This window comes from Rhineura floridana, chromosome 3, assembly GCF_030035675.1.
Source record: "Rhineura floridana isolate rRhiFlo1 chromosome 3, rRhiFlo1.hap2, whole genome shotgun sequence".
Taxonomy (NCBI): Eukaryota; Metazoa; Chordata; class Lepidosauria; order Squamata; family Rhineuridae; genus Rhineura; species Rhineura floridana.
Genome location: NC_084482.1, coordinates 24,363,511 through 24,372,422, shown reverse-complemented (window position 1 = coordinate 24,372,422; position 8,912 = coordinate 24,363,511). Strand labels below are relative to the sequence as shown.

At 46.8% G+C, this 8,912-nt stretch overlaps 1 protein-coding gene across 1 annotated transcript; it reads left to right on the top strand.

Annotated features, from left to right (window-relative positions):
• The first annotated feature begins 268 nt into the window (after positions 1–268).
• Positions 269–5,875, top strand: NPFF (neuropeptide FF-amide peptide precursor). The gene is made up of 3 exons (XM_061622056.1): positions 269–412; positions 4,462–4,592; positions 5,752–5,875. The coding sequence occupies exons 1-3, from the start codon at positions 269–271 to the stop codon at positions 5,873–5,875; spliced, it is 399 nt and encodes a 132-aa protein (XP_061478040.1).
• Positions 5,876–8,912: the final 3,037 nt, after the last annotated feature.

Genomic DNA, 8,912 nt, shown 5'->3' with positions numbered 1-8,912 from the left:
GAGACCCATTTTGGTGGATTTATCCTTGCAATAACATGCAATCAGCCCTAGCCAACGATGGCGGCATCTCTGTTGGGGATCATCATGGTCCCTATCTGCTCATCACGGGGAGATGCCGCAGGCCCCCCCGCCATGTGCGTAATCTTACAAATGGTTGCCGTTGCTGTCATCAATCCCACCCCATGTCCCTGCAGCTCCAGCGTGGAGATATAAAGACACTGCCAGGAAAAGGGAAGCAATTCAGGGGAGTGGAGAGCAGGCCTCCAACATGGAAGCTGCCCGCCTGTTGCTAGCCCTGGCTTTGCTCTCTGGCAGCCTGCGGTCAGGCCGAAGCCTTGAGGAGGGACTCAGCTCCAAAGAGATCTATGTTGAAGAACCCAATGGGTATCCGGAGAGACTCTTGGACTGGATGGTAAGTGGGCTAGGGCTCTTGGGGCCACAGCAGTGTTGAGATACTCATATTGGTGCAGAGTTTCTGTCTGTGACCTGCCATGCCTTCAGGGGAACGTTTTAACCTCATAGCAAAGTACAAGGTGGCAGGTAGGGATGAGTGAGAATTTTGGTTCAGTTCGCATTTCACACCGAATCCATCAAAGCTGCACTTTCTGAAACAATATGAGAACTGAAACACAGCCAACCGCAGAAATTCGCACTTATTTGAATTTTGCAATGCAGCTTGCCAACCAAGCATCGTTTACAAAAATGCATATCTTAGGGGAAAATGTGCATAAAAATGAATATATGAGTGAAAAAACCCCAAAATGCATTATATTAGGAGAAATAGCTTGCAAAAATGTGTACATTAGTCAAAACTAATAAACAAAAATGTGTTTATTAGGAGAAATTTGCACTAAAATGCTGGAGAATTTTCATGAGGATTTTTTTAAAAAATTACAAATGTGGAGAACTGAATTTAAAACTGGAAAAATGAGAAACCGAGAGAAGTGGAATTGATCAAACTTTCCATCCCTGATGGCAGAGAAGGGAGCCTCCTCTGATTCTGCTTAGTTATTCCTTCCAGAATGGTGTGTGTGGTTCTTTTCACAAGGTCATCTACCCTCCAGGCAAACAGATCGGAATGAATGCTTATTAAGTAGCCAGTTTTATCTCATTTCCCGGCCGGCAGTTAGCTGCTCCTGGGTTTTATGTTGGGCTGTGTATATTCCGTGACAACGCATTGCAAGCATGTGCTAGGCACAGTATTTAGCATCCTGAGGACCTTGGTTTCCTTTCCTTTTTAAAGCAAGTTTCTAGCCCTTATGGTTGCCAAGCGTCATGAAAGTGTGGGAGGGGGGGCGATGCATTGCCTGGTGAATCTAAGAAACCAAAGGCGTAAAGTGATTGATTAGGATTTCCAGTGGTCCAGAGGTGCCCTACATAGGTGCTTGCCCTCCCTGTGAGTAGTAAAATGAATGCTGTATAGGAAGCAAACATACACAGATATTCATACAGTTTTCAGAGGGATAGCTCTGCCACAACAAAACCAACACCAAGTCTTGCTGGCATCTTTAAAGGCAAATACATTTATTCTGGCATAAGCCTTCATGCACTAGAGTCCAAGTCACCCAACGGAGCTTATATCATAATAAATGTGTTCATCTTTAAGGTGTCACAGGATTCTCTTGTTTCTGCAAATATTCAGCATTTGTATAATGCAATCAATAATTTCAGCTGTTCAGTTTCAATTGCTTGGGCACAAAGTGAGTGTTTGTACATACAGTCCACAAGAGTATAATTGGCCTGACATTATCTGGGGTGAATGACCATTGATCAAGATAGAATTTACCATCCTGAGTATGTAACCATGTGGGGAGCCAGTCATGTGTAAAGCGCTGCCCATGTGGTGAAGAAAACTTGACCACAAGGAGGGGTGGGGTTGTAAGACCACTTGGGTAAAATAGCACTTAACGTGGTTGTCTGTAAGGTGCATAGGAAGCCACCTTATACTGAGTGAGGTCATTGGTTCATCAAGCTCAGAACTGTACACACTGAGTCTCCAGGGTTTCAGACATGGTTCTCTTCCAGTAGGAGGACTTTAAAAACAATGGATGCCTGGAAACAAGACCTCCATAGTTCTGGCCCCATTTTATTGCATTGTTGATGGACAAACACACACACACACACACAATTTTCCTCAGAAGCCCATGTAGCTGAGAAACATGGTTACTGAGAAACCTTCTGGAGAAGTCACCAAATCAGCCTCTGCGACTAGTTGTGATCGCAGTCTGCTGTCTGTGGTTGCTTCTACACAGTAGATATTTTCAGGTGGGAGTCAATCACATCCAAGCAAATTCAGGTTGCACAAGTATAGATGTGTGTGTGGGGGGTGTCTTGCACTACAAACCCGCTTCCTCACAAGACCTGTGGTAAGGAAGGGGGAGGGAAATGCACCAGAAAGTGTGAGATAACACTTGCTTGACACAAGGTCATCTACCCTCCAGGCAAACAAATCGGGATGAATGCTTATTAAGTAGCCAGTGTTATCTCATTTCCCTGCCGACAAATTGAGGTGAATGGCTGCTCAATAAACAGTTTGGGCTGTATTCAATGTATTGCCAAGCAAATGTTTAGTCAGCGCAAGGATTTCTCCTTACACAATGGAACATTCTCCCCGTCTCCTCTCCTACACATCCCCCCAATGTGTTCTGAAGTTTCCCAAACCCCTTCAAAGAAGCAGATTTGGGAATAGCACGGGGGGGGGGGAGAGGAAGGGAAGTCTCATTGTGGTAGAGGTAATCCTTGCGTTCATGTAATTATTTCATTGAAACATGTCCGTTGTCTGGAAGCACCCTGTGTTTCCTTGCAAGGCTCTTGCAGGATGAACAAGATAAGGGAAGCTTTCCTGAGCTTTGAAGATGATCCACAGTTGACAGCAGACCCCATGCAATTGCTTCAGGGTGGGCATGGAGCCGCAGGTGGGCAATACTCGCATGGGGATGCTGCTTTTGCCAGTGGTTGCCTCAGCTTGTGGGTGCTACTGTCTACTGCTGAGAAGACATGGAGTCATCAGTTCATGCCAGTAGGTAGTGGAGCAGCAAATTCAGAAGTGCACAGTACCTTCATGATAGCCACACCCTTCCCCCTCCTTTTTTTTGCTGCTGGCTTGAGAATGAGATCCTTGGTAATGCCTTCTCCCACAACAACAGACATCTCCAGGAGCCAATCAGCATGAAAGGGGAGAGTGTTAGCTACTGGAAAGAGTCTTCTCAGTGGCAGACTTACCTCCTTTCACTCTGATTGGCTCCAATCAGCAGAAAACGACAAGGAAGCATGTTGGAGGACTCTTCTCAGTGGCTAACACATTCCCTTTTGTGCTGATTGGCTCATAAGATGCTGGAGACATAGAGACCCTGCTGGGACCCTGCTCACAAAAATTAAAGGGTCTAAGACCCCTCTGAGACCCCAGACGACTACACCCGATTCATGCAAAAGAGTGCCAATGGGGACTAGCAGCCAACCTCCTATCCCTGCCCTACACCTGCCTACCTATACAGAGAGAGAGAGAGAGAGAGAACAGAGATTGTGATGGGTGGAGCAGACAATGTGAAGGGGTCCATAAGAATAGGGAGATGCATATTGCCTTATGGATGTCTCAGCCCACAGGAAGTCCCTAAGCAGTTTAATAGACAACACTACTGGAGGTATTATGGAGCACTATTGATTTACAATGCACGGTGAGCATGTAAGAGCCACAGCCAATGCCAGTCTTAAAGGGATAGTTGTTGCTGCTGCTGCTGCCGCCGCTGTTCTAAAACACTGAAAAATAAAAAGGGTCTTACCCAACGGTTTATAATCTAAATCCAAAAGCGGAATGCCTTAGAGACACAAGGGAAATAAAAGGGAAGTAAGCCTTTCACCAGTGCCTCTACCTTCCACTTTTTTTAGCCAGAATGGGGAAACTTTTTTCAGCCCAAGGCCTCATTCCCTTCTGGACAACCTTCCAAGGGCCACATGCCAGTGGTGGGCAGGGCCAGAGGCAACAGTGGGAGGAGCAGTGAATGCAGGTTTTATCTCTGTACAGTAGGTTAGTTTCTACACACATGCTCAGACACCCACCCATCTCTGTCCCCCATCCAGACAAATGAAAGAGACACACTCCAGCCAGGAGAAACACTCTGGATGCAAAGCAGGGCCACTTCGAGGTGTGGCCTGGGAGAGAGTTCTCACGGCCAGATAGAGAGGCCTGGAAGGCCATATTCAGTCCCTGGGACTAAGGTTCCCCACTTCTGTTTTCCTTGTAGTGACTTCTAGAAGCCACACTGCAGGGATGGATCTCCCTGCATACCTCTCTCAGTCAGGACCATCATGTGAAGTGCTTCGATTCTGTTCATGGCAGAAATCAGTGTTTCGTCGTTGTCATCCCTGGCCTCCAAGCTGCCTGATGTACTTCTTGATCTTGTAGGGAACTCATCTCTTGTTCAATTGCTCTAATGAGCTGCTCACTTTATCTTGTCCTTGCAGAAGATAGAAAATGATGACCATCCTGCCCGGAGCCCCCCCGAGGAGCATCCACTGGGCGTCCTTCTCCGCTCCCTGCTCCATGCTGTGCAGAGACCTGGCCGCAGCCCATCCTTCTTGTTCCAACCCCAAAGGTAAGGAGCACAGGGAGCAATGCCGTCAGGCAAAGAGATGTATCCAGGTTACATGAGAGGTCCACAAGGTGGCGGGGGATTCATTTAATTTTCCCATTCATTTTCAAAGTTTCGTTTGTTTTAATTTTCCATTTGTAGGAGTTACATCCATACATTTGTTTTGTCCATTGATTTGAATGGGAGACCCATCACGTCTTCTCCTGATGATAACTTCTGTGTTTTCCATCCAAACGGCATGGTATCTGCAGGCATTCTACTGGTTCCCCCAAGGCCTCCTATCTGTCAAATTTCAGACAGATAAGACAAAGGGTCCCCACTGAAGAGTCAATTTAAAAAAGACAACACAGACACAGCATCATTGCTATCTAAATGAGCCTTGTCAGTTTCACTGCTCTTTCCTAGACTCCTCTCTATGGCCAGCCAATGTATCCAATGCAAAGCAATGCCTACAAGGCAAAGCACCTAAGAAATGAATAAATTTTCATTCATTCCCTTATCTTATGTTCAAATTCCCATTTGTCTATGCCTATAGTGTCAATAACAGGGCTCATTTGTTCATTTTCCCCATTTGTTTTAAAAACAAATGAATGCAGCCCCCAAGGCTGGCTCACTTTTAATAGCTAGATCCTGGGAGAGGGGAACAAATTATGCCTATTACTATGCTTCTGAGTTTTCCAGATGCACCTGTCTGTGGCCACTGTTGGAGAGATAGGATGCTGGACTGGGTAAGCCAGGGGTAGCCAATATGGTGCCCACCAGACATGGATGGATTCCAACTCCCATTGCCCCTGACCACTGGCCGTGGGGGCTGGGGCTCATGGGAATTGTACTCCGACAACATGTGGAGGGCACCACATCTCTTGCCACCAAGATAAGCTTTGGTCTGATGTAGCCAGACAATTCTTCTGCTCTCCTTGGGTTAAGGGGAGAAAGGGCAGGGCACCAGCTGCACAGCTCGCCTTCCTCCTCCTCCTCCCCCCCCCAACAATCTAGCAGAAGGGAGGCTCTTGTGACAGCCAACAAGCCAAAGGGGCTGGCTGAGTGTGAGGAGGTGCAGGGAGAAGGGACCTGCTGGTGCTATATTTCTGAGTGTCAAAAGTGTTTCCCCATCACCTTGACTCCTTTGTACTGCCTTCCACCTCTGTCCCTTCACCTGCAGATTTGGCCGTGATACCAGGGGCAGCTCCAGCAGTGGCGGCGTAATCAACCCACGGGCTTGGGATTCCATGGCCCCTCAGTTTCTGAGCATGGCTGCTCCCCAGCGGTTTGGCAAGAAAAAATGAAGCTGAACACAGCAGTGCAAAAAATAAAAACAAAACCCCACACAAGCCAAGAACTGTTGCTATCTGGATCCCTGCCAAACCGGATCAAAAAGCCCTACCGCCCCCTTCCGCTCTTCCTTCTACGTTTTGTCACTGGGTTACCTGGGTGACTGACTCTCCTGTTTAGGGGGTCTGTGCTTTGCTAATTGTTAATAATTAAAAAAAAAAACATTGTTACATCTTGGAACATACTGCAGTCCCTTCTGTCATTCAGACTAGCTAGAGCAGGGCCGGGGGAAGCTGTGGCCCTCCAGGTGTTGGGGCTGGATTCCAGCTCCCATCATCCCCAGCCAGCGTAGCCAATGGTCAGAGAGGATGGGAGTTGTAGTCCATCGACACTTGGAGGGCCACAGGTTTCCCCAGCCCTGGACTAGAGGATTCTCCCATTTGCCATGGGAGCTTACGAGACCACACAGCTCCATTGTAGAGCATTTGCTGTGTGTGCAGAACATCCCAGGATTGGTCCTTGGCATTGCCTCCAGTGAAAGATATTGGTTAGCGTCGTGGGGTTGGGAAAGGTCTTTGACTCAAACTTTGGAGTCACTACTAATCAGAGTAAGTGTGCACTGGGATAGTGTAACCACTGTCTACATGCGGGCTGGCTAATATTGGGCCCTACCAGAGGTTGCTGGACTCCAGCTCCCAATCCCTGACCATTTGCCATGCTGGCTGGGGCTGACAGGAGTCTAACGACTTCTGGAGAGCTACAGTTAGCCACCCCAGTTTATAGGAAGGCCATATCATACATTGGAATTCAAAATACTGCACAAGGTTTTGATGTTCTAGGAAGGTTCTTACATGAAGAGAGTTCAGAAAGCAGGGGGACTGATCCTGCTCCTCGCAAACACACCATGTGAACCAGGCTTTACAGCAGTCCCCCGGCACAAATTTCTGCCATCCAAGCAGCTTCACAAAGTGCAATTGCAGCATCTATGGATACCTCTTACAAGATCTGAACAGGGTGGTTCATGACAGATGCTCTTGGAGGTCACCGATTCATAGTCGTAATCGATTTGAAGGCACATAACAACAATAAATGGATACCTAGTTCACACACAATATTATCTATGCACAGGCATACCCAAGGCTAGCACGGCGCACTTGGTAACAGAATTTATGGAATAGCAAGTATCTACTCTGAAGAGGTCCTTGGAAAAATGGTAACTGGGGGTGGGGCTAGACACTGTCCCCCCCCAATTGCTTACTAAAGGCCTGCCATTATGATGGGTAGTGTGGAAAGAGGACCTCTAAAATCACTGTCAGTGAGGACCAGGCCAGTCAGTATCATGGGTAGAGGGCACATTTTACTCTTACTCCAAGGGTGTCTGTACGAGCAGCACTTTACTGGCCTGTTAGAATGAATAGCAACATATGGGGAAAAGTAAAGGGATGCTTGGAGAAAACATCACGGTGAGGACTAAATCTGTTTCTTGCCTTTGGTGGGATGACCCCCCCCCCACCTACGAGAAAGCAGCCTGCTCCTAGGTACACAGCTCTGCCCCGTCATCTGTGTAATGCAGTCTTGGATTTTGTTTGATGCTCACACTAGTGTGATGGAATGTTGGGAATACACATACAAGAGTCCTGCTCTGTCCCCTTCTCTGCAAATTTACTGCAAAACTTCACACACTGCATGATGTTCAAAGCCACTGTGTTGGTCACTCACATACATGCTTTCTTCATTAAAAAAAAAAACTTTCGTGTTCAGAAATTGTATACAAGACTGCAAGGTACTAAGCAACGCAATGAATATTGCCATCATGCTTTGAGTGCAAGTGTTCTTGTATGAGGTGGGGATCCTATGGCCCTCCAGATACTGCTGAACTACAACTCCCATAATCCTTGATCACAAGCCATGCTTGCTGGGGCTGATGCATTGGGAGTTCCTGACCTGTTGTATGATCCGATTGGCCGGTGTCAGAAGATGGAATGATAAGCTACAAGAGGCACATTGTCTATTCTCAGGACGAATGGACACATTCAAAAGGAAGCAGCAGTTACTTGTTTCCTGGCCTGTACCACTGTAGGGGATGGAAGGTGCATGTTTGAATGATCCCACATTGCAAGGGGGAAACATCTCTCCAGAGGTGAGAAAAACGGGGATCTGAGAGGGAAGTGTTTGAAAGGAAATCATTGAAGGGGCAATGAATGGGAGATTATGTGTGTGGGAAATGAGTAAGTAAAGAAAGAATGTTCTGCACATGTGAGGCCAAGGAATGTAATTTAGGATTTGGTTGCTTTCACTACAAGTTCAGAGCAAGATTCTAGCCCAGGGGGCAGGGGACCTTGGCCCTCCAGCTGTTGCTGGGCTACAACTCCCATTATCTCCAACCATTGGCAATGCTGGGCGGGGCTGATGGGAGTCACATAGTATTTGTATTTGTTTATTTCGGTACAAGACCAGCAAATTTAAAACAATAAGATTGTACACATTGACCAGATCAGGTACAAAATAGTTACAAGTGTTAAAATGCTTGGGCCAAGCTCTTTCTGCATGCCATGGCCGCCACACAAAATCTCGCCACCATATCCGTAATGAGTGGATCACGGTTGTCAAGTAAAACATGCACCTGGATATCTTCAAAAGGTCTGAATCTTTTTAAAAGGCAAGGAGATATAAACAAAGTGCGAAGGTCTGTATAAAAGGAGCAATGTAATATGACATGCTCTACCCCTTCCATCGCTCCAGAACCACAAATACAGGCCCGTTCTTTTAGCGGTACTTTCTTATATCTCCCCTCCAATACAGCAGAGGGGAGAACGTTAAATCTGGCCAGAGAGAACACCCTCCTATACTTGGGGATGCTTAAGGAAGTTAAAAAGGGCGCGGGTACAGGTGCTCTTACACGGGCCCTATATTGTTGAACACCAACAATTGGCTCATATTGTGCTGGAGCTCAATGTCCCTAATACATAAATAAATAAGATCTTTAGCTTTAAAGTACCCCAGTTGTAGTATATCAAATAGTGGGGGGCTCAGTGAGTAAAATACAACACC

Coding starts and splice junctions, on each gene's coding strand:
- NPFF (XM_061622056.1), top strand. CDS start 269: ATGGAAGCTGCCCGCCTGTTGCTAGCCCTGGCTTTGCTCTCTGGCAGC. Junction 413..4,461: donor AGAGACTCTTGGACTGGATG/GTAAGTGGGCTA, acceptor TTGTCCTTGCAG/AAGATAGAAAATGATGACCA. Junction 4,593..5,751: donor TTCTTGTTCCAACCCCAAAG/GTAAGGAGCACA, acceptor CTTCACCTGCAG/ATTTGGCCGTGATACCAGGG.